The 25,262-nt window shown below is 53.4% G+C and overlaps 1 protein-coding gene across 15 annotated transcripts in view; it reads right to left on the bottom strand.

Moving 5' to 3' along the window:
• Positions 1–557: 557 nt before the first annotated feature.
• The window catches only part of EVI5L (ecotropic viral integration site 5 like), an 82,628-nt gene continuing 57,923 nt past the window's right edge, over positions 558–25,262 (bottom strand). For 9 of the 15 annotated variants that reach the window (XM_073319065.2, XM_073319072.2, XM_073319070.2 and 6 more), the window contains 6 exons: positions 24,086–24,226; positions 18,319–18,477; positions 15,734–15,880; positions 15,009–15,104; positions 14,696–14,791; positions 5,350–8,682 (listed from right to left, as the gene is read on the bottom strand). In XM_073319065.2, the coding sequence (XP_073175166.1) occupies positions 8,359–8,682; positions 14,696–14,791; positions 15,009–15,104; positions 15,734–15,880; positions 18,319–18,477; positions 24,086–24,226 (963 nt within the window). In that variant the 3' untranslated portion in view covers positions 5,350–8,358. Of the gene's footprint in view, positions 5,225–5,349; positions 8,683–14,695; positions 14,792–15,008; positions 15,105–15,733; positions 15,881–18,318; positions 18,478–24,085; positions 24,227–25,262 lie in introns of those variants that run through there. The other 6 variants (XM_073319074.2, XM_073319077.2, XR_012155756.2 and 3 more) reach the window with 5 other exon arrangements.

Below are 25,262 nucleotides of genomic sequence, written 5' to 3'. Positions count from 1 at the left end.
CTGGTGGTCAGTCACCCCTCTCCTCATTTGCACCTTATTTTTAGTCTATATTTGTCTGGTTTTAAATTCCAGCCACTGGACTGCGTGATGCCTTTGGCTGCTGGTCATAAGAGCAGCCTTCTCCCAACCCCGAGTACAAAGGCAGAAAAGATCCACTGGCTGGAAGCTGAAGCTAGATAAATCCAGGCTGGAAATAGGACGTGCATTTTAATGGAGAAGGAAATGAACTACTGGGACAATTTCCCAAGAGGTGCAGTGGATTCTCCATCACTTGGAAGACCGACTCAAGAGTGGCTGTATCTTTCTCTGTGTGAGCACGCGTGTGGTCTAGCTCAACCACAAGCTATGGGCTGGCTGCAGGAGTCACTGGGCGAGGGTCTATGTGGTTTATGTTATACTGGCCAGACTACCTGATCACAATAGTCTTTTCTGGTCAATCTGTGAATATTTTTAACACGCTGACATTTTCCAGATGTGCTCCGGAAGAGGTGCTGACCTGCCGGCCTTCCCAGCCACGCCTGGAACAGAAGCGCCCTACAGAGCCCAGAGGCACAGAGTTAGTAAGACAGTGTAAATAGTTTATTGTTTTTGATGGTTTTTCTCTCTTTTTCTGAAAGTACAGATGCTTTTTGCACAAGTCAGTTTTTTTTTAAAATGGGCGTGGGCTGAAGAGGACGAAGGTTACAGTCAGAGAGGAGGAGGAGGGGTCATCGCTACACGGATACACCAGACACACGAGTTTGGGAGCGGTCAGACCGTCGGGCGGCAGTTACAATACCATCAAAATGAACCAAAATTCACTGCAACCTGAGTGCGCTTCTTGGATATGGAGCCAAACGGGCTTCCCCACAGCTGAGCTCTGCGCACCCCGCAGGAAGGCAGCATCCAAGCCAAGGGGGTGGCACCGATCTGACATGCCTTTGCATGCTGATTGCCAGTGAGGGAGGCGCCCGTGTGTTGGATTCCCTGTGGGGTGGGGTGTCGGTAATGACTCCACCCACGGGTGGGAAGCCCTGCCGGGTCCCCTCCTCCGTCTCACTCGCATTTCACGGTTACTTTCTCTGGAGAGACCAGTTCCACACTTTGCAGCTCCAGTGTGACTCCAATGTACACCAGCTGGTTCACCCCACCTCGGGATCAGTCCCGTGATTCCTGATCCATAGCGGGTGAGCGATCTCTGTGTCTGAGTGCCGGCCAACAGCCCCTGGTCTAACCTCACCTATCCTGGGGGTTTCCCCTGCCTCGCAGAGGAACTATTGGAACCATTTACCAGGGTCGTGGTGGATTCTCCATCACAGATGATCGTTAAAGCAATGCTGGACGCTCTTCTCAAAGCTCTGCTCTAGGAATTGTTGGGGGCAGGTCTCTGACCTGTTATCTAGGTGGTCAGACTAGACGATCACAATGGTCCCCTCTGTCCTTGGAATATGTAACTCCTTATGATCTCCTCCATTGAATCTTCTGTGCTCTCTGCTTCCTGGCCCCCAAGGGTCTCCCATCTGGCTCCCATCAGCACCGCTCCTTACTCAGCATGGGGATGGGCATGGAGAGGTCCTAGTTATTCCCTGGCAGCCAGGTGGGGAGACTCAACCTGTGTCAATCCATGTGACAGCTGAGTCCTAGACACAGATCCTGGCTAGTCCTGGTCACTCTGTGGGCCTTTTCTCTCTGGGTCTGCCCTCTGTGGGACTGTCCGCTAAGAAGTAGGGCAGACCTGGAGGGGGCCGTGTGGGAGCTGTTAATGCCCCAACAGCACAGTGGCTTTACAGCCTCTATTAAAGATGGACAGGCAGGAGATCCTGAGTGGTAGAAACTCTGACATTTTTGCTCTTAAATGTTGAGGCTTCCCCAACTTCAGGGGTGTCACAAAATGTGTTTCCTAGAGGTGGATTTGAACCCAAGCCCTAGCTCCAAGTGCCCCCAAATTTGGGGGAGTCCAGGCTGAACTTTCAGGCTCTAATTTTGCTTCCCCTTCTCTCCGGGTCCTGCACTCAATAAATTAGTAGTAGCTTAAAGCCTGCTCTGAACTTCCCTACAGGATGACCTTGGGCAAGTTCCTTCCCTTCTCTGGGTCTCAGTTTCCCTCTCACCCTCCATCCTGTCTATCTAGACTGAAAGCTCTTTAGAACAGGGGCTCTCTCCTACTGTGTCTGTGCAGCACCTTCCAGCCCTGATCTCAGTTAGGGTCCCTCGACACCGCCATAGTTTACCTACTAATATTTCATCCAGCACATTCCACATGTTTTACAAACATAACTAGTTGACCAGCCTGGCACCAGATGGGGAAACTGAGGCAGAAAGGAGGAGGCAGTGACTTGCATTGCATGATCTGGAGTCAGAGCTGGGATGGGAACACAGGAGACACCGGGCTCCCAGACTCAGAGTCTACCCACTAGACCATGCCTCTCCCTCCCTAAAGGGCAGAGTTCAGGTGAAGCCCCCCCCCCAACAGCTACTCAGCACCTACTCCCTCTCTATGCATCCACATGGGCGCTGCCTGCAGCCTGCCCCGCAACCCTGGCTGTGCTAAACAAAGGGCTTGCCGGAGTGGATCAACCTAACGGTCTATCCAGTCCTGTCTACAACTGGCCAGTCCCAGCTACGTCAGAGGAAGATGGATCCTTGCAGCGGGCAGGCAGTTGAAGAAGCAGCAAGGGGACCAAAGCTGCCAGGTTAGAGGCAGCTAGAGTGAAATGTCTGGCTGAGGTTTGCCCATGGTGTGCTGAGCTGTACTTACGCTCCTGCCGGGGAGGGGCGGGCATGCGTGAGTGTCAGCAAGCAGGTGTGCCCTGCCGCCCTGGATGCTGCCTTCTCGGATCTAGGCGGCTGCAGCCTACTACAAAGCACACAGCAGGTCACCTTTAGGCACCTTGTTTTAGTTGCTACTCAAAAATCATCCAGGAAAAAAACAAACCAAAACCAAACCCCCCAACATAAGTAGCTCGAGAATGAGCATCGCCAGAGCCGCGGGGAGCTGGGGAGGCGGTGGATTTTCCCTTCTAAACTCAGTTCAGTTTGCTTTAGTCATGATCCAAACCCTTCCACGTGCCATAGTAGCCAGCACTGCAGGTGGGATTTACAGGCTCTGTCCATGTCACGGAGGCGATAGCAACACATCAGGCAAACTCCCTTGCAGGCAATGGGAGCCTTCAAAAAACGCCTTCTCCGACGCCTTGAACTTGGCACCGCTTATCCACACAGAAAAGCCAGCTGAGACCCCGATGGCCCGCTTGCATGGAGTGCCTGGGAAGGAACCTGCAGCTGAACTGGCCCTGTCTACGGTGGATGGAAAGCCACCCAGAGCCTTCCTACCAAGTCACCCCACAGTGCTCAACTTCGTCATTTGTAAGAAGCCCATGCTCCCAAGCCGTATGGCCCGGCGCTATGGAGCGGGAGCCCCAGGATACATTGCTACTGGGGACATGGTGTACGGATGTGTCGAAGGGTGTGGGGTGAGGGACCAGGCTGAAGAGCGACATGCTGCCATTGATGCAACCAAGGGTCTGCCTAGAGTAGACTGTGTCCAAGGCTACTAGGGAGTCTGGACAATATTCTGCTCCGACGCCCTCTGGCTGGGCACTTCCACTGACAGCAGTGGGGGCAGAAAGTGGGTGGCCAACCACGCCTTGCAGTTCTTCTCTAGGTCCAGCCCTGGGGGGAGGGCAGTCAAGGAGTAACCCAGTGGCCTGCTGTAGGCAGCAGACTCTGCTGGGCTGGAATCCAGCTTGTGGTTACACCCATGCAGTCCCACCCATTTCAGTGGCATTGCATGGGACTCAGCAATGGCAGAATCTGGCCCTCTGTTCATGCAGGTTGCTGCAATTCTGACTTGAACCAGGGACCTCCTGTTGGCTGCAGGCAGCACCCCTATCAAAGAGTCCCTTCCCCACCAGCTGTGCAAGAAGAAGGGGTGCTAAACTGGGAGTCAGCTCATGCCACCTCCTGGGGTGGTCTCCAAGGATATTACCCCACCCTGCTTCCTCACGGCCCAGCACCTCTGTGGATGGGATGATGTCCTAGGGAGGGTCTGGGTCTCCCTGAGAGCTGATTCCTTATGGGGGGTGGCGGTGGGCAGGGAGCCGGTCCTGAACACCTGACTGCTCAGTGTGCAGCTGTGGAAGTGGGCATGCAAGAGCAAAGTGGGCATCTGGAGCCCACTCGTCCTGTACCCCAGATTCTGCTATTACTAACTCCAGTGTGATCCCACTGAAACCACTGTGTGGGTCTATGTGGGGACAGGATTCCAGCAGAGCAGAGCAGGGCTAGTGTCTGCTCCCTACAGCAGGGTCACACCCAACTGCAAGGTGCAACGTGCGAAGTCTCTGCTAGAACGTGATAAAGCCGCCCAAGGGGACTGTCCTCTTGGAAAGGGTGTGAAAATAAGGGCCTGATCCTGACTACAGCAAAACTCCCAGCGAAGTCAAAGAGCCAAAGCCAGAGACCGTGAACGATTTACTCAGTTTACTCAGGATATACTCTAGAAAACTCCCGCTGATTTCAAAGACATGTTTTGCCTAAGTCCTGAGGGCCAGATCTCCAGTTGGTGTAAATTAGTGTCACTGTGCTAGAGCCAGCGGGCTAAATCCCTAGCGGGTGTAAATCAGCGTATGTGCACTGGGGTCAATGGGGTTACGCCCATTTGCGCTGGCTGTGGATCTGGTGCAGACGCACTGCTCTTAGTAGTAGAAGCAGCCCACGAAAGCTGACGCTCCAATAGATTGGTTAGTCGCTAAGGTGCCACAAGTCCTCCTGTTCTTTTTGCAGATACAGACAGACACAAGCTGCTGCCCTGAATCCTCCAGCTGTCGCCCCGGTACTGCTCCCAGCTGCAGTACTTTGGAAGTCCTTTAATAGGAGCCAAATGCCAAAGCCTTTCCTTCGGCAAAGCTCTCAGCTCCTTGACTGGGTAAGGCCCAGGTAAATGCCGAGTACAGGAAGGACTTGGCCCTATGGGACAGATTCTGATCTGTTATTCCAGCGTTAATCTGAAGCAACTCCACTGAAATCAATCAATGGGGGAAGGAGCTCCAAATCAATCCCTTATTTCCAGAAGGGCTTGTGCCTTCGGGCCGCTCTCTGAAGCTGCTAGTCCTCGTCTGGTGCTATACAGAATAAATAAAATAAGGAAGTGGCGCATATGACCAGCTCCGTAACCAGCAAATGGATTCACAAGCCATCTTCTGTTGTAAACAGGGCCCCCAGCATAGGAAAGTGGCATCTGGAGCTAAAGGCAATGGCAGAGAAAGGCCTGCATGTTAATCACCCTCAGCTCATGTGGGATGCTGCTGCTCTCTGTGGGGGAGGGAGGAGGAAGGGGGAGAGGTATCACAAGAATTTGGCAATACAGTGCAGCATGTATATATATATAATATATATATTAAAATATACAGATTATAAATACCCAACCAAAGCCTCTCCCAGACATATTTATAGAAGTATACATAATACTCTAGTCCAGTGACGTAGTGGGCCAGTGAGGGGCTCAATCCAAGCATTCAGGTCCACTGGGGCTGTTTTCCATCTCAGAAGGGGAAGGTTTAGGATATGGGGGAAGGTTCTGCCAAGCTGGGAGGTCCAAGGCATCCCTCTTTGGAAACAGACCGAGTGAACTTAATACACCAGCAGGGAAGGGGAAAGCTATGAAAATACCTATTGGCAGGGGAGGGTTGGAGGTATATACTGCATTGAAAGTGACATTTGCAATCGGCCGGAGAGGAAATCAGGCAAAGCCATCCATGGGAATGGGTTTTCCTCAGCTGCTGGATGTCTGGGTTTATTGAATTCAGAGAGCAGAAGGGAAATAAGAGGAGGGTGTAAAGCAGGGGCAGGATGGGAAAGAAAGAAAGGAAATAAAACTCAAGTCCGTAAGAGAGCAAGCCAGATAATCTCCACAGGGACTGATGGATCCAGCCAGCTCCACACCCCTTCCAGCATTCTGCTTCTCTCTGCCTAAGCAGGTCTGTGCACAGGCTGCTCTCGATGGCTGGTACCCTCCATAAATAGAACAGCCAATGGGCAACAACGCACCCCATGCGCTCAAGGTTTTAAAGCGGCCATTTGTGCCTAGCAGCATCAGTCTCTCCCAGGGACATGACAATGGCCCCGAAAGGGCCCTCCCGCCATGTCCCAGCACCACGTGAACTCTGGTCCTGAGCCCCACGGCCTTCGTTTGCCATCCAGGTGCCTGGAAAACTCAGCCTTCATCCCAGCCACCCGAGATCTTCCACCCCTGCTGGGAGCAGCCAGTCCTGGAGATCTCGCCTTCCATTTTCCACCCGTGCTCCTCGAAGGGCATTGGAATGGAGCTGTGTTTCTGCAGCACAGAGGGGTTGGAAATGAACGGACACTACAGGCTCAGGGGCTTGCAGCTCCATGGCATCTCTCCACCGCCAGGAAGTGATGCAAAGCCCCGAAGCAGGAAGTGATGCAAGACGGACTCTGTCACAAACAAATGGAAGCGCAATCTGGACCGTTTCGTAGTGAGGGAAGCAGAGCCCGACACTGGAAATTAGGAGTCAGAGCTGTAGACAGAATGGACTAGCTCCTGTGCTGGTGTAGATCAGTGTAGCGCCATTTACTGCAGCTGAGCTCGGGGGATTTGCACCAGCTGAGCAGCTGGCTTGCTGACTGCAGGCAAAGCTCTTGGGGTGAAGGGCTGTGATGGTGGGCCTGGCCGGCTCTTCCACACAAATGATACTTGATGGGCACTGTTGCCAAGACCGATGTCGCTAGCCAAGGTGGGAGCACGGCAGGCTGCACTTTATTGGAAAATTCCTTCAAGAGGGATCATGTTTGCAGACTGGCTCCATCCCAAGGAAGCTGCTTCATCTGCTGCCTGATCACCAGGGCAGGCTTCGAAGTGGCGAATGGTTCAGCAATTCTGGCCCAAGGTGGCCTATTTGGAGATAAGCAGCTTGGGTTTCTCTCTGATTAGGAGCTGAGCTCTCTATTAAGGGCTACTCCAAGGAGCTGGCATTTCCATCATCTGACCAGGGCTCGCTGAGCCGTGCATGCTGTCCATCCATCGCTCCAAATCTCCTTACTGCTCTGGCAAACTGGAGGGCATCTCACGGGGCTACTGAAACGGTACGGACACATGGTGCCAGCTGCAGAGCTGGGAGAGCCAGTTCAGAGGAACACAGGCCAGGCTGGCTGAGGGAGGTGAAGCCCCATCATGCATAGAAACAAACCTTCTCCAGATGATTCCTGGCTGGGGACTTCTCTCTAGGCTCCTCCCGAAACTGCTCTTGCTTACTGGGCACCTTTGCTGTGCACCAGACAGATCTTGGTAGGGACACGAGGTTTAAGGTGGCTCTCTGGGTAGAGTAAGAAAGGTTCTCCTAGGGGATTTGTTTCCACATAGCCCTCTCCAGACAGGGAGGTTAGGAATTTAGCTGGAAACCCTGCAGTTTGCCATATGGAGCAGAAGAGAAAGGGAACAATTACAACACCTTCTGGAGAACTTAACTGAGCAGGAGATTGAGAGCGCAGCTCCATTACGGATGGAGGACAGGAAGGCAGCAGGGCAGAATGCTGCTCCCCTAGATTTCCTTATGACACAATAATGGTCAGTGTAATTTCCTAGAACTTAAAGCTTAGTGTGGAGCTCCCCGAGGGGAGCCCAGTTGGCATCATAACAGTTTAAATAAATAACATCTGGAGAACAAAAATAAAATATAATCTCTCACGTAACCAAGCAGGCTCCTCGATCCAGAATCCCCCGCGCTGGGCCCTTCCCATCCTGGGGAGAGCTCCCTTGAGAATAGGGATATGAAGGCCTCCAACTCTCCCCTCTCCGAGCAGATGCTCTCGGGATCATCGGGGACATGCATTTAAATAAAAGGAAGAGGGACCCACCTTCCTGCCCTCTGAGTGTGGAGGGGAGGGAATGGTTTGTTGGGCAGTTGCCCACAGGTGCTCGGACCAGGTGGATGGTCATTGGGCCTGGATATCCAGCGGCCTTGCCGTTTCCACACCCACTCAGGATGACACTGAGTGAGTTCTCAAGTGTGCAAACTTTTGGGAAAGGGCAATACAAGAAGGAGGCATTAGGGGGTGGGGTTGGGCGAACAAGGGTTACTCAATGGAGTCGGAGTGTAACTACCGGTGACGACAGAGCAGGAGAAAGGCAGTGCAGACAACAATCAAGAGGTTCTGTATAACACAGGCCGGCTGGAGAGCTGTCCCTGCATGGCAGCAGACGTGCAATGCTCTCTAAGTCCAGCCATTATGTTGGGTCTATGATCTCCCCCACCTGCTGCTCCTGAGAGCGCCAAGGAGAGGAGTCTCTTCTCTCCAGGCTGCCCGCTCAGTGCCCGATTGGTGGAGGGGGGATCCCCCTGGCATCGGCATCTCCTCTCACTTGCTGAGGGTTTCTCCGAAGATGATCTGCGGCTCCATCTCGCCATCAGCCTCAGCGGTGGAGGTGGGGTCCTCGGGCTCACTGTCCGTGGAGCCATCGCTCTCCTTGCCGGAGCTCTCTGTGCCCCGCAGGAAGCGGGCGTTGCAGGGTGAGAGTGGGTACAGCACGTCCTGCAGCGCGCCCACCACCATGGGGTTGGTCAGCAGCTCCTCATCTGAGGAGTGCAGCGAGTCCTCGTCCACTGCCAGGTGGCTCACAATGTGGATGCCATCAAAGCCCATGGAGTCCTCGAAGGGCTTCTGGCCCTTCATCAGCCGGATCTGGAGGGCACAGGGAACCGGAGGTGAGGAACAGCAGTGACAGGGCTGGCTCATGCACCCTTCCCAGCCCTGCCTGGCTGGCCTGGATGGGGAGGGGCAGGGCACGATGGAGCTCAGAAATACACTGGGGGATCCGGCTGTCCAATCCCCCAGAGACAAAAGGGTGTACAGACAGCTCCCGCAAGGGGGGAGCACAGGGCGGACTGGGTTATATTTATGGAGACTACCTCTTCCCAGAGTGGGGTGGAGGGAGCTTGGGGGGAGGAGGAGCAGAGACAGCCCCTCCCAGTATGGGGCAGAGGGAGCTCTGGGGAGTGGAAGGAGCAGAGATGGCCCCATGCAGCATAGGGCAGAGACAGCTCCCCAGTGTGGGGCAGAGGAGGACGGCTGATGGAGGATGGCTGCTTACTCACAGAGCTGATCTTGAGGAATTCGACAGAGAATTTCTTGGCTCTGCACAACCTTGGGCAAGTCACATGCCCTGTCCGTGCTTCAGTTTCCCTGTCTGTTAAGGGGTTAATAATGCTGTCCCACCTCCCAGGGTGGGGTTGTGGGGCTGAATTCATTCCTCTTTCCAAAGTGCTTTGACTCAGATCCCCAGCAGTGACAAGTGCTGCCTTTATGATTCAATATGTACAGCCAGATCCCCAGCTGGTCTAAACGGGCAGAGCTCTATGGGAGTCAATGGACCATATCCCCACCTGGTTTAAATCAGCGTTGCTATACTGGAGTAAATGAGGCTACAGAAATTTACACCAGCTGAGGATCTGGCCCAATGCAGTCTAGAAACCTTGGTCACCTGGGAAATTGACAATTCAGCGTACAAAGCATCACACCGGGTGACACCGTGACAGCCAGGCCTCCCCGAGCAGTGAATCCCAAAAGTCTTTAGGCCTCCTGGCAGCAAAGCAGTCAAGCACAGGTTAATGGAGAATCAGAGAACTCAGACAGACAGCGAGCATGGCCAAGCAGGTGAGGCATCAGACTAGGGACAGGAGACATCAGGGTTGTTTGAATTATGGTAGCATCTAGAGGCCTCAACCAGAGCCAGGGTCCCACTGTGCTAGGCACTGCATGGACCCCGAGCAAGACTAGGGTCCCTGCCCCTTGTGCTGGACACTGCGCAGACCCTGCCTGAGACTGGGGCCTGGTTGTGTTGGGCGTTGCCACTCCCTGCCTGAGATTGGGGACCCATCATGCCAGGCGCTGTCAGACTCCAGCCTACCAAGATCTGTGCGTGACAAAGCAGCTGCTAGAGTCTCTGCTGAGCCCAGCTCCCCATATAGGCTTGTCCTGGGGGTTGCTGAAGGGGCTGGTTGGCTGACTCAGAAGCATACCTCCGATCTCTATCAGCTCCCCTGAAAATCAGTGACTTGGAAGCCTTAGTCACAGGCTGTTCCTCAACTCGACTTCACAATGCGTAGGTGGCTGTGGTCTGCCACAAAGACACTAGTACGAGAGTCCCGGGAGCGAATCTATACTGCGTTCAACCGGCTTGGCTTAACAGCGAAATCTTCAGCAAGTTTAAACACAAAAAGGAAGCTTACAAGAAATGGAAATTTGGACAGATGACTAGGGAGGAGTATAAAGATATTGCTCAAGCATGCAGGGGTGTAATCAGGAAGGCCAAGGCACAATTGGAGTTGCAGCTAACAAGGGATGTGAAGGGGAACAAGAAGGGTTTCTACAGGTATGTCAGCAACAAGAAGGTGGTCAGGGGAAGTGTGGGACCCTTACTAAATGGGGGAGGCAACCTAGTGACAGAGGATGTGGAAAAAGCTGAAGTACTCAGTGCTTTTTTTGCCTCTGTCTTCATAGACAAGGTCAGCTCCCAGACTGCTGCACTGGGCAGCTCAGTATGGGGAGGAGGTGACCTGCCCTCAGTGGCGAAAGAACAGGTTAAGGACTATTTAGAAAAGCTGGATATGCACAAGTCATGGAGCAGGTCCTCAAAGAATCAATCCTGAAGCACTTGCATGAGAGGAAAGTGATCAGGAACAGCCAGCATGGATTCACCAAGGGAAGGTCATGCCTGACTAATCTAATCGCCTTTTATGATGAGATTACTGGTTCTGTGGATGAAGGGAAAGCAGTGGATGTATTGTTTCTTGACTTTAGCAAAGCTTTTGACACGGTCTCCCACAGTATTCTTGTCAGCAAGTTAAGGAAGTATGGGCTGGATGAATGCACTATAAGGTGGGTAGAAAGCTGGCTAGATTGTCGGGCTCAACGGATAGTGATCAATGGCTCCATGTCTAGTTGGCAGCCGGTATCAAGTGGAGTGCCCCAAGGGTCGGTCCTGGGGCCGGTTTTGTTCAATATCTTCATAAATGATCTGGAGGATGGTGTGGATTGCACTCTCAGCAAATTTGCGGATGATACTAAACTGGGAGGAGTGGTAGATACGCTGGAGGGGAGGGATAGGATTCAGAAGGACCTAGACAAATTGGAGGATTGGGCCAAAAGAAATCTGATGAGGTTCAATAAGGATAAGTGCAGGGTCCTGCACTTAGGACGGAAGAACCCAATGCACAGCTACAGACTAGGGACCGAATGGCTAGGCAGCAGTTCTGCGGAAAAGGACCTAGGGGTGACAGTGGACGAGAAGCTGGATATGAGTCAGCAGTGTGCCCTTGTTGCCAAGAAGGCCAATGGCATTTTGGGATGTATAAGTAGGGGCATAGCGAGCAGATCGAGGGACGTGATCGTTCCCCTCTATTCGACATTGGTGAGGCCTCATCTGGAGTACTGTGTCCAGTTTTGGGCCCCACACTTCAAGAAGGATGTGGATAAATTGGAGAGAGTCCAGCGAAGGGCAACAAAAATGATTAGGGGACTGGAACACATGAGTTATGAGGAGAGGCTGAGGGAGCTGGGATTGTTTAGCCTGCAGAAGAGAAGAATGAGGGGGGATTTGATAGCTGCTTTCAACTACCTGAAAGGGGGTTCCAAAGAGGATGGCTCTAGACTGTTCTCAATGGTAGCAGATGACAGAACGAGGAGTGATGGTCTCAAGTTGCAGTGAGGGAGGTTTAGATTGGATATTAGGAAAAACTTTTTCACTAAGAGGGTGGTGAAACACTGGAATGCGTTACCTAGGGAGGTGGTAGAATCTCCTTCCTTAGAGGTTTTTAAGGTCAGGCTTGACAAAGCCCTGGCTGGGATGATTTAACTGGGAATTGGTCCTGCTTCGAGCAGGGGGTTGGACTAGATGACCTTCTGGGGTCCCTTCCAACCCTGATATTCTATGATTCTATGATTCAAGTCCATGGGGCCAGGTGCAATGCATCTGAGGGAGTTGGCTGATGTGATTGCAGAGCCAGTGGCCATTATCTTTGAAAACTCATGGCGATCAGGGGAGGTCCCGGAAGATTGGAAAAAGGCAAATATAGTGCCCATATTTAAAAAAGGGAAGAAGGAGAATCTGGGGAACTACAGACTGGTCAGCCTCACTTCAGTCCCCAGCAAAATCTTGGAGCAGGTCCTCAAGGAATCCATTCTGAAGCACTTGGAGGAGAGGAAGGTGATCAGGAACAGTCAACGTGGATTCACCAAGGGCAAGTCATGCCTGACCAACCTGATTGCCTTCTATGATGAGATAACTGGCTCTGTGGATGAGGGGAAAGCAGTGGACGTGTTATTCCTTGACTTTAGCAAAGCTTTTGATACGGTCTCCCACAGTATTCTTGTCAGCAAGTTAAAGAAGTATGGATTGGATGAATGGACTATAAGGTGGATAGAAAACTGGCTAGACTGTCGGGCTCAACGGGTAGCGATCAATGGCTTGATGTCTAGTTGGCAGCTGGTATCAAGCAGAGTGCCCCAGGAGCCGGTCCTGGGGCTGGTTTTGTTCAACGTTTTTATTAATGATCTGGATGATGGGATGAATTGTACACTCAGCAAGTCTGCAGATGACACTAAGCTGGGGGGAGAGATAGATACGATGGAGAGTAGGGATAGGGTCCAGAGTGACCTAGACAAATTGGAGGATTGGGCCAAAAGAAATCTGATGAGGTTCAGTAAGGACAAGTGCAGAGTCCTGCACTTAGGAAGCAGGAATCCCATGCACCGCTACAGGCTGGGGACCGACTGGCTAAGCAGCAGTTCTGCAGAAAAGAACCTGGGGATTACAGTGGACGAGAAGCTGGATATGAGTCAGCAGTGTGCCCTTGTTTCCAAAAAGGCCAACGGCATATTGGTAGGAGCAGTGCCAGCAGATCGAGGGAAGTGATTATTCCCCTCTATTTGGCACTGGTGAGGCCACACCTGGAGTATTGTGTCCAGTTTTGGTCCCTCCACTACAGAAGGGAGGTGGACAAATTTGGAGAGAGTCCAGCAAAGGGCAACAAAAATGATTAGGGGGCTGGGGCACATGACTTATGAGGAGAAGCTGAGGGAACTGGGCTTATTTAGTCTGCAGAAGGGAAGAGTGAGGGGGGATTTGGTAGCAGCCTATCAAATGGATGGATGGAGCTCGGCTATTCTCAGTGGTAGAAGAGGACAGAACAAGAAGCAATGGTCTCAAGTTGCAGTGGGGAAGGTGTAGGTTGGATATTAGGAAACACTATTTCACAAGGAGGGTGGGGAAGCACTGGAATGGGTTACCTAGGGAAGTGGTGGAATCTCCTTCCTTAGAGGTTTTTAAGGTCAGGCCTGACAAAGCCCTGGCTAGGATGATTTAGTTGGGGATTGGTCCTGCTTTGAGCAGGGGGTTGGACTAGATGATCTCCTGAGGTCTCTTCCAACCCTAATATTCTATGATTCTTCCCCCTGCCCCTCTGGATTCTGATCACTCTCCACAGCCCTGCACCAACGACCTTCAAAACCCACTGTGCGCGGTGATATGTCCACCCCGCCGTCCATCAGGGCATGCCAGTGAATGTTCTGCCCCATCCACTGCAGCAGCAGCAGCAGCCTCACTGCACCCCACCCCCCCGCCTCCCTTTCTTATGAAGCCAAAGGCTTTTCATGGGGAAGGAGATGAGCCACCTGTAGAAGCTGTGGAGGTGAACAAACAGCCGCCAGCTACTGGCTCGGCCACACAGGACTGGGGATGTGGGATAAGTATATGGCTTCGTCTATGGCCCCATCACTGTAGGATCTGAGCACCTCATGAACTTTAATGCATTTATCCTACCACCACCACTGTGTGGCAGGGCAGGGCTATCATCCCTACTGTACAGACAGGGAAACCAAGGCACAGAGCAACTAAGCAACTTATCCGAAGTCACCCAGGGAGTTTGTGGCAGACCAGGGAATTGAACACAGGTCCCCCGAGGTCCTAATCACTGTGCCACCCTTGTCCTGGCTCTTACAACATTGGCATAGTTTGAGTTCTATATTTGGGAGGGCAGTTCCAGCCAGGCCAATGGGACCGTGCATGAGGGCCAAATTCCACACCTGCCAGAGGCTTGCAGTTGGGGGGGGGGCACGCCCCCCATGCCCTTCCCAAACTACGCCCATGTCTTGCAGCCAAAAGTCACCAGCAGAGAGGGTGCTTGCAAGGACAGGTCTGAGCCGGGGGCACTGCCTTTCCCTGGCCCTTCCAAAGCTCTGTGCTACGCAGCACAGAGACCTGAGTAGTCTATGGGATTGGTGCCTTACATACGCATACAATGAGGCAGAGACAGAGGAGAGTCGTGATAATATGGGTTGCAACTAGAGATGGGCTGCAGACAAGAGCCCAGGTCCCAAAGCCCCCAAATCCAGAGCTCGATCCAGTTCAAAAATTTGCTAACAGCCCCAATTTCCTGTGGGCCAGCCCAAAAGCCTGGATCTCGATTCACTCTCAGTGCCGAGGAGGGATCAACTGGAAGGAAGCTGGGTCTGGCATCCCCCATTCGGAAAGTGGTTTCAGGGATCCTGCAAGAAGGGACACTGCTATTCACCCAAGGTCTAAACTCGGACACAGGGGAGCAAGATGGCCTGGCAGGACCCTGGCCAAGGAGGAACCTGATAAGCTGCTCTCTGCCCCCATAATGGACACAGCACTGGGGGTGGGGACTGCACTCACCTCAGCCTTGAGCTCATCAATCTGGTCCTTGAGCTCCCGGATGTATTGGGAGGAGTCAGAGTTGTTCAGCTGGCCCTGGATCATCCCTTCTTCCCTCTGTGGAGAGTGGGGAGAGAATCAGGCTTGGTCCAAAGGCGACTGGGAACAGAGATGGGGGAAGGGATGCCAAGGTGACAGCCGTTTCCCTTTCCCATCTCACTCAGAGATCCCTTCCTGACCTCCAGCTGGGATCAGGACAGGCTCTGGAGCAGGAGTGTGGTTTTTGTGCTCACAAAGATACACATGTCTGGGTGAGCTGGTTATTTCCCCGCACCTGGATCTCCAGCTCAGCAATCCGCTGCCGCATCTCTGCCACGGCTGCCATGCTGTCGGCCTCCCGCAGCCGCACTGCCATCACCTCCTCTTTGCTCTGTAGTGTCAAACACACGGTGTTAATGTCAGCGCAACAGCCAGGGGAACAACAGGACTCAGCAAGGGGAGGGTTCAGATCCGCCAAGACCCAGCTCGAGGATATGCCATGCCCCTGCTCAAAGCACCACGAGCCTCCAACATGTCACAGAGCTGCAGAGCCTGGAAATTCATCTGCGTTAGTTTGGGGTACAGCCCCTCCACCCACATACGGGCTGCATCGTCACCATGTCTGGCCTGCTGGGTCCAGGTCTACACAGGTGGTGGTGTGTTCAAAGCAGGAAGGGAAGCCCAGATGTGGGCCATCTGATCCCTGCCCCCCAAGCTCATCCCCTTGGGTCCCTGAGTCAGCACATCGGGGGCTGTGAATCCCAGGTCTGGGGAGAGGATTTCTGCACAAGCTGCTGTTAGATTCACTGTCTGGAGGCCACACCTGGGGGCTGACAGTGCTGTCTTCTTGCCACCTAGCCCCTGAAAAGCAGCTAGGTGAATTTCACCCAGTGCCGAGCAGAGCAGAGCAGAGCTGGCTGGGGTGGGGCAGGGCAGGGCAGGGCAAGGGACAGTTTCCTGGGCTGGAGCAGGCCGTCCCCACTGCATTGCTGTGGCTGCCCCCCACAGCCTGGGGCTCACCTTGCACTCGGACTCCGCATGCTTGCGCTTGGTCTCACTCAGCTGCGTCTGCAGCCCTTTGTTCTGGGCAGTGAGGTATTGCAGCTTCTCCTGCAGCCCTAGGCACTCCTGCTCCGTCCGGTTCAGCAGATTACTGTGAATCTGATCCTGGGGTGCCGGGCGGAGACAGACAGGGAACAAAGCTCAGGTGACAGGCCATTCCACCATGCCCGCTCGCAGCAAACATGGGGTTCCAGCCCTACAGCTTCCATGGCGTGTGTGTGTGTGTGTGTGTGTGTGTGTGTGTGTGTAAACACCCAATACACTCCCTCATCCCCAACTGCACCCCCACTCCCACCCTGCAAACACCCACATCCCCCAACTGCATCCCCACAGAACACACCCCCATAACTGATCTCCATGCACATGCAACACACACCCACTCCTCACAACTGCGTCCTCCCATTCTATAGCAGCACCCCCAACTCAGTATGCTCCACAACTGCACCCCCACTGAATCCTCATTGGCACATTCACTCCCCTAGCCCCCCCAAATACCCACCACACGCACACTACCTGCCTGCAAACATCCACCCAACTGCACCCCTACACAATGCACCCCCACACTCCATGGCTCTGCTCCATGCACACACAACACACGTCCCCACCACCTGCACTCCCATCCCCATAAGAACGGCCATAGTGGGTCAGCCCAATGGTCCATCTAGCCCAGTGGCCTGTCTGCCGACAGTGGCTGGTGCCAGATGTTTCAGGGGGAAGGAACAGAACTGGGAAATTAGCAAGTGATCCACCACTGTCCAGCCCCAGCTTCCGATCATCACCCAGCGCACCCGCTCCGAACAGCCACTCCTTAGTGCACCCCCCACTATGGCCGCACTCCAGGATTGCACTCCATGTGCACACAACACCCCTCAGTACACACCACACACTCACTCCCCAACACACTATACATGCCCACATACTCCAACACACTGCTCATGCCTGCCAAACTCACCACCCCCAACACAGTGTATGCGCCCTGCATGCATCCACACCCAACACACTGTACACACCTCCCAACCCAAACACACTGTACAAGCCCATAGCCACCCACTTCCCATCACTGTGCACGCCCTGCACACACACACACTGTGCATGCCCCCACCCCAATACACTGACCTACGCCCCGCAGTCCCCCACCACGATACACATTTCACCCCAACACACAGTACATGCCCCACGCCCCTCCCATACCCCACCCACATCCCCCTTCCCTACACACTACCCACATTCCTGTCCTTTCGTACTGCCCGTACCCCACCCACATCCCCCTGCCTACACACCGCCCACATTCCCCCTCTCTACGCAGCGCCCACATCCCCGTCCCTATGCACTGCCCACATTCCCCCCTGTGACAAAGTGGGACTATTCTTAATGTTTCCTCTGAATATTGTGGGGGTGCCTCAGTTTCCCAAATGCAGTTCTTAAGTGTCTAGGTGGTGGGATAAGGCTGTATGATCATTGCAGAGCCCTGGAGGGCAGGTGTGTGCAGGGGTCTGGACACAGAGAATGGCCGACACCCTGTTTCCTGGCAACTGGTGGCCTGGGCCCTTCCCCCCTCCAAGGTGAGAGCTAAAGGGTTGGAGAACAAAGGAATCCGGTGACCTCCTGGCCCGGGAAAGGGACAAAGCCCAGAAGAGGAGGGGCTGGAGAGAGTTTCAGTTTGGGGCTGGCTGGGGCCATGGAGTGAAGTGCAGACGTGGTTGTCTGGCTCACTGCCCCCAAAATGGACCCAGCTGAGGGGTCCTGTTCTCTGCATCTACAAGCTCTGTGTTAGACAATGTTCCTGTTGTGTAATAAACCTTCTGTTTTACTGGCTGGCTGAGAGTCACGTCTGACTGTGAAGTTGGGGGTCAGGACCCTCTGGCTTCCCCAGGACCCCGCCTGGGCGGACTCGCTGTGGGAAGCGCACGGAGGGGCAGAGGAGGCTGAATGCTCCGAGGTCAGACCCAGGAAGGTGGAAGCTGTGTGAGCTGTGTGTCCTGCAGACAGGGTGCTCCCAGAAAGGAGACTTCCCCAGAGTCCTGTCTGGCTTCGTAGGGAGCAGTTCCAGAGCATCGCCCGGGGACTCCGTGACACTCCCCCTAGACCCCACCCACATCCCCCTCCCTACGCACCGCCACACACCCCTCCCACACCCCCCTCCCTACGTACCACCCACGCCCCACCCACATCCCGTCCCTACGCACCACCCACGCCCCACCCACATCCCGTCCCTACGCACCACCCACGCCCCATCCACATCCCCCTCCCTATACACCGCACACATTCCTCTCCCTATGCACTGCCCATGCCCCACGACCCTCTCTATACATAGTACACACCCCACACACATCCCCCCCTCAACTGCAGCCCCCCTTATACACCCACAACATCCCCCCCTCCTTACTTGCATGCTTCCCCCACAGCCATCACCCACACAACTGCACCCCACCCCTCTCCCCACTGTCAGGGGTCCTCGCCCGGGGGTACATTGGGACCGTGTGCCGATCTCCCATGGGAACGTTCCAGACCCAGCTGGCTTGTCACCCTGCCAACTGCCTCACCTGGGTTTCAAGCTCCACCAGCCTCTGCCGCAGCTCGCGGAGGTCGGCTTGGGCCTGGGCCTCCCGCAGGCGGATGGTCATCAGCTCATCCTGGAGGTCGTTCATGGTGTTCTTGCGGGGGGACTCCTTCCAGCGCCCGCCTGCCCGTGACAGATGAGCCTAGGGGAGTGGAGGGTGCACAGGGTGAATGTGTGCCCCCATGTCAGGATTCACGCACCAACCTGCGGAGCTCCTGCTCCTCGCCTGCACGGGCCCCTCCAACCAGGGTCCCACAGCGCTTCTCAAGCCTCGTTCTGCCCCACTGCACACCCACGAGGTCAGGTCATGATCCCCGCACTGCCAATCCTAAAGCCATAGAAGTGTGCAGCCAGATGGACGGGGTTGACACTGGGGACTAGAAACTAATCAATTCGGCTTTGCTGCTTAAGTGTGAATTGACCTGAGGCTTACAGGAAAAGGTTTCAGGGTGTGCAAAAGACCCAGGGTGTGACCTAAATGACAGCCAGCACCCTGATGGGAGAATATCTCCACAAATGGGGTAAGGGTGCAGGGCTCACCATGCTGGTTGGGTTGGAAAAACTTTATAAGATCTGTCTCTATGAGCTTAAAATGTGGTCAGTGGACAGAAAGCCTAAAGATCTGTGGTGTGCAGGCTGGCTGGCAGATGAGTTTGTGGGCAGCAGGGCTGGGTATGAAGAGACCCAAAGGGGACTGGCCTAAGCCTGGGAAAGGAAACCCCTGGAAGCATCCCAGAAGGGGACTCAGGAAAACCCAAAGTTGGGGTACGGCCGATGGAGACCTCCTCCAAGGGACATCTGAGACCTGCGGTATAATTTCTGTAGGAAAACAGGGCATAAGTGGGCAAAATGCCCAAGGGTAAGGAAAGAGTGGCCAAACAGAACCTTCAAAGTGTTAACTTGGCCAACGCCCAGGGCAGAGGGGCTAAATCAGCGTCTGTCCGACCGGAAAAGCACCCTGAGCTCAGGCTCCAGGGGCAAACTGTGACTCAACTATTGGAGGAAAGCAGTCACGTAGTCAGCCCCTCAGGGACATGCTGGACAGTGACAGAAGGGCTCCCAATCCAGGCACCAGTACATATGTCCTGCTATCCTCTCCTGTGCTTAGATACATCTGACCCCTATAGAGAGCAGCAGGTTGTGGCTAATGGGAAGACATTCATGGGGTGCAGAGATTCTGGGTCAGAGAGAAACTGCATCAAACCATGTGTTGTGCAACCCCATGAAGTGCTGAATGGCTGTGTAACCTAGGTGAAGGTCCCAAAAGTGAAGTCATTTGCCCTGCCTGTGGCTCAGGTCTCTGTGAGGACACAGGAAGGATCGGGGTGGGGTGGGGTAGTTGGGGTTCTCCGAGGATATCACCTTGGACATCCTTTGGGAAACGACTGTATCACTCTAAGCAAGGATCCAGTCCCTGCTTCTGTAGTGGCCAAAGACTTGAATCCAGGGAGCCAGAAGGCTCAGAATGAAGGTGTCATAGAACATGCAAATAGCCTAGCGGGCAGGGAGGAGGGGTTTTCCCCCCTGGCTGCTAACACAAAGGAAGGAGCTGCTAAGCTTAAGACACCTGCCTGTCTGCCCTGTAGCTGAGTGGGGCAGAGGGGTCACCTCGCCCATCTCCACATGTGAGATGTGACAAGGAGAACTGCCATGTTTGCCCTGTCCATGGGTGCGAGAAGCCCCAGAGAAGGGTAATGCAGCTGGAAGGCTGCTGCTGGCTAACGGAGACCCCTGGTCAGAATGTGGCCCTGGTCATGGTGGGTTTTCCTGAACAAGAGACCCCGAATCATAACCCTCCAGAACAGGGCCCGAGAGAAGACTCAGTCCTGGGGGTGAGGGCAACAGGGTGACCCCAAGAGGGGAGATGGGCTCCTGGCATATGCACAGCTCTGGGGTTGGGACACCCTGCATCCCTGCCTCACCACACCTTGGGACACCAGAGCCCCAGAGATGTGACTGGGTGAAGACCCAAGGCTCAAGGGCTCACTCCCTAATCCAACCAAGAGGTAAAGGCACCCCACTTTGCGGCCAAGATGGCTGACTCATGGAGGAATGTGGGCTCATTGCACTCCTCACTCCGGCAGGACCCCATCCCAGCTTTGGGATGGCAAAAGGGCACAGAGCTGCATGAAAACTCCTTATGCGTGCCCTGCTGGTGCCATCTAACAGACCAGACCCAAGTGAGGACATGAAACTGCACTGACTTGTGTATTGGGCACTGTATGTTTGATTGATTAGCAAGGGTGCTAAATGAATCTTGCTAGTGCCTGGTAGAACAGCTGCCAAGGAAATGTGAAAGATGCTGTGGCATCTATGGATAACATTGGGGGTTCGAACGTCCCTAGGTCACTGGTTAAAGTGACCCTGCTCAGTTCAGTCTCAAAGGGGGAAGAGAAGTGACAGCGTGGGAATTCTCTGTAATATTTTGTAGGAATACTGTGTGTGCCTCAGTTTCCCCTATATGCTGCATTGTCATCTGGGGGTGGCAAAGGGCTGTTTACTCTCGGGCAAGCTACCACACAGGTGGAAATGGTGCCTGGCTCTCTGCGGACTGGCCCGTCATTGGAGAGTCAGGGAAGACAACGGCAAAGCCAAACACTGGAACATTTGCTACCTAGCAACAAAGGACCATGGATGGTCCACACCCTCCCCAGGAAGCCAGCTGTGTTTGACCAGTTGGAGAACAAGGGACTGAGGAGGGGCCAAGCCAGGAACTTGAACAAGGAAGGAGGACACAGAGGGACAGAGCAGGAGCCAAGGGTGGGCACTGCTTTGCTGGGACTCCAGGCTGGCCAAGATGAACCAGGCTGTATGTTTCTGTTCTGTGTGATGACCAAGGACTTTCTACGCTGTGTCGCAGACATCTAGCAATCCTGACTGCTTCTGTGATGCTGGCTGAGAGTCAGTGCAGCTGCTGAAGGGAGGGAGTCCGGTGCACTTACTGCTCCTTTTGAGTGTACAAGTCTCTCTCAGGTGCTTGCTCATCTCAGTTGGACTCACTGAAGGGAGATCATGAAGTGAAGCAGGAGTGCTGAAGACCCTGAGGTCTAAGGAGGCGGTGAGGCCGAGTGGCTCACCCTAGTGAAAGAATGCGACTCTAAAGGGGGTCTGGCACACTGAAAGGCGTACAGAGGGGAAGGAACTTGCCTATAGTTGCTCTGTGAGCCCAGGATAGAACCCAGGAGTTCGGACTCCCCGCCCCCACTGCTCTGTCAGATCATCCCAGGCCAGCTGAAAGACATTCCTTACTGAAGCACAGATCTGCTGAGGGTGAAGGGAGCTCTTACCCCCTAAGGCTGAGCTTTGTGGGAAAGTGGACTGGTCTGTGACCCTGGGAGCCAGCTCACTTTGAGCCCAGATACCCGAGCCTGTGACACCGTGAAGGAAATTTATGACAAACAAGGACATTGTGGACGCTTCTTCACTGAAGGTTTTCAAAAGGAGGCTGGAGCCACCTGTCTGGGATGGTTTAGACACAACAAATCCTGCATCTTGGCAGAGGGTTAGGCTAGGTGACCCTAGTGGTCCCTTCTAACCCTATGATTCTAACCCCCTGCCACGGTCCTGTTCCAGGTTGAGATTCAGGCCAGTTTTGAGCTGATTCAACTAATAAAGCCCCAGAGGGGCAGATCTGAGGATCACAGAATCCCAGAACTGCAGGGCTGGAAGGGACCTAGAGAGGTCTTCTAGTCCAGCCCCCTACACTGGGGCAGGACCAAGACCATCCCTGATAGGTGTTTTTCCAACCTGTTCTTAAAAATCTCCAATGACAGGAATTCTACAACCTCCTTTGAAAGCCCATTCCAGAGTTTAAATCTCCCTTGCTGCAGATTAAGCGGATTACTTCTTGCCCTACCTTCAGTGAACATGGAGAACAACTGATCTTCGTCCTCTTCAGAACAACCTTTAACATATCTGAAGACTGTTATCATGTCACCCTCCCTCCTCAGCCTTCTTTTCTCAAGATTAAACATGCCCAGTTTAACCATTCCTCACAGGTGAGGTTTTCTAAACCTTTGATTATTTGTTGGTCTCTGTGAATTCTCTCCAATTTGTCCACATCATACTTGAAATGTGATGCCCCAAACTGGGACACAGGACTCCAGCTGAGGCCACACAGGTGCTGAGCAGAAGGGGACAATTACCTCCCATGTCTGATATACAACACTGCTGTAGGTATACCCCAGAATGATGAGAGCTGGTTTTGTAACTGCATCACATTTGACTCAGCGTAGACTCATAGACTTTAAGGCCAGAAGGGACCATCATGATCATCTAGTCTGATCTCCCGTATATTGCAGGCCACAGAACCTCACCCACCCGCTCCTGTAACAGACCCATAACCTCTGGCTCAGTAACTGATGTCCTCAAAGTCACTAGTGGCTCATATTCAATTTGTGGTCTACTATAACCCCCAGAACCGTTTCAGCACTACTACCACCTAGCCAGTGATTCCTCTTTTTGTATTTATGCGTTTGATTTTTCCTTCCCAAGTACAGTACTTTGCACTTGTCTTTGTTGGATTTCAACAAATTTGTCAAGGTCATTTTCAATTCTAAACCTGTCCTCCAAAGTGCTTACAATCTTTCCCAGCTTGGTGACTTCTGCAAGTTTTATAAACATGCTCTGCACTCCATTATCCAAATCAGTAATGAAAATATTGATTAGTACTGGACCCAAGATTGACTGCGGAGCCCCACAAGATACAGTTTGACAGTGAACTTTTTACAACTACTCTTTGGTCTTTCAACCACTTGTGCATCCACCTTATAGCAATTTCATCTAGACCTTCTTTAGTTTGCTCAGAAGAATGCCTTGTGAGATTGTCAAAAGCCTTACTAAAATCAACACATATCTGTGACATTACACCCCATATTCTTCATAGAAATATGATGATAGCAATATGGCATGACTAAGATATACTTTACGCAAGATGGCTCATGTAAGATATCATTGGAAAGGTTATGATTCACTGAATGTGATTATCCAATTTGTATGCATGTATCCTTTCTGTATCTGAAGTTAGGAATATTGACTATGTAACAACTACAACTGTGTGTGTACTTGGGGGAACGCCCACCAGATAGCAGGCAATCCTCAGTGCAAGACAGTATTATTTTGGGTTTATTCCCCCAAAAGGGGTGTGCACATGAGTGCTGGGTGAATCCTCTCACACAGAGCTGACTTCAGTCTGTGTCTGTAGCTGGGTGGGGCCCTACCTGTGTGTTTGTGTGCTGCAAGAGGCCAGAGAGCCTCATTCAACAAAACAGGGAGAGGAAATCCAGGCTGGTGGAACAGAAGGGGCTCAGTGAGACAGCAGTACATCAGGTGACATCCCAAAGGGGGGGTCTAAACCATCACAAAATCATATCTACAGCTTTCATGCATCTGCTAGGCCGGTAACCCTATCAAAGAAAGAAATTAGGTTGGTTTGGCACAATTTGTTGGTTATTACTTATTACCCTATTATCCTTTAGGTGCTAACAAATTGATTAATAGTTTGTTCCAGTATCTTTCCAGGTACCGAAGTCAGAGTGTTCCATTATTCCCTGGGTCCTCTGTATGCCCCTTTTAAAGATAGGTACTGTGTTAGCCCTTCTCCTGTCCTCTGGGCCTCACCCATGAGTTCTCAAAGATAATCGCTCATCAGATGTATCACTGGTTGGGGGGTTGTCTCTGCCCACGTGCTGGGGTCAGGGATGGGTAGCTGGCCTGGTGGTGAGTGGAGCCGACGGGGAAAGGGGCTTTACCTGCCAGCTGTCATTGAGCTCCTTCACCTGTAGCTGTAGCTCCTTGAGTGAGGTCAGTGCTGCCACCTCACGCACCTTCAGTGCCTTGAGCTCCTCCTGCAAACGGGCCACGTTGTTCTCGTCAGGCAGCGAGCTGTTCTTCTGCAGGGAGGTGGGGGCAGAGGGGGTCAGACTGGGACCTCAGCAGCACAGGCTTCTCTGCTCTGACCACTGCACTGTGCTGCCCACCTTTCCACATCCAGGCTCTGTGGGCACTGAGGGTGCTCCCATGGGTGGGTGTGGGCAGGGAACGAGCCCCACAGCCGCACACTCATATAATTTGGGGCTAGGGTTGGAGCCTTTGGAAGTGCTGCTGGAGTGCAGAGTGACATGCTGCTCTGTGTGACCCCCAACCTAGCTCCTGGAAGCAGCTCCCTGAGATCGCAAGGCCACCCCCATCCCTTAATATTCAGCAGGCCGCACTCCCACCCCGGCTGTAAGCAGAGGGCAAAGAAGGATATCCCAGGTGGCTCCAAGTTTCCTACTGGTGGGATCTCCCGACAAAAAGGGACAGCAGCATGGCCTAATGGGCAGCTCTAGCCCTGGCATGGTGGGGACACAACCTGGTCCCATCTAGAGAGAGCCATGTTTGCACCCTGACCCTGCTGGAAGCGCAGTCCCCAACACGGTGGCTGTTCTAGAGAAACCAGACCACTGGCTGACAGTTCAGGAGATGGGACAGGCTCTGGCTCGCTCCCCTGGAGATATCTCCTAGGATTTGTCTAGAGCAGCACAAAGTGAGAAGATCGGAGCAGGGGCAGAGACCCGAGGCCTGCTCTCTGCTCACAATGGTGGAATTCCACTGGCGTCCATACAGCCCTGTTGCTGTAAAGGGACAGTCCAGCCTGGGTAGCAAGAAGGGGCTCATGTTTATACCCACTTCTTGACTATAACAACTGCAGCAGGGCTGAGCGCGCTCTGCAAACCCCCAGCTACAGAAGAAAAGAGGACAGGCATTAGCACAGCCCAAGCAGAGCCTCTCTGAACTCTCATCAGCCCTTAGGCACTGTTGGAAAGGGGGGTCAACCGAGTGGCTTTTCTATAACACGCTAGGGAGCAGTGAGCTGAGGCCTCGTCTACACTGTGGTTTCAGCCCTGGAGAAGCTGCACCAGTGCTGATCACAAGGGCAGATCTGGT

This window comes from Lepidochelys kempii, chromosome 20, assembly GCF_965140285.1.
Source record: "Lepidochelys kempii isolate rLepKem1 chromosome 20, rLepKem1.hap1, whole genome shotgun sequence".
NCBI classification, from domain to species: domain Eukaryota; kingdom Metazoa; phylum Chordata; order Testudines; family Cheloniidae; genus Lepidochelys; species Lepidochelys kempii.
The sequence above is the reverse complement of the archived record's forward strand: the minus strand, read 5'-3'. Positions and strand labels throughout refer to the sequence as shown.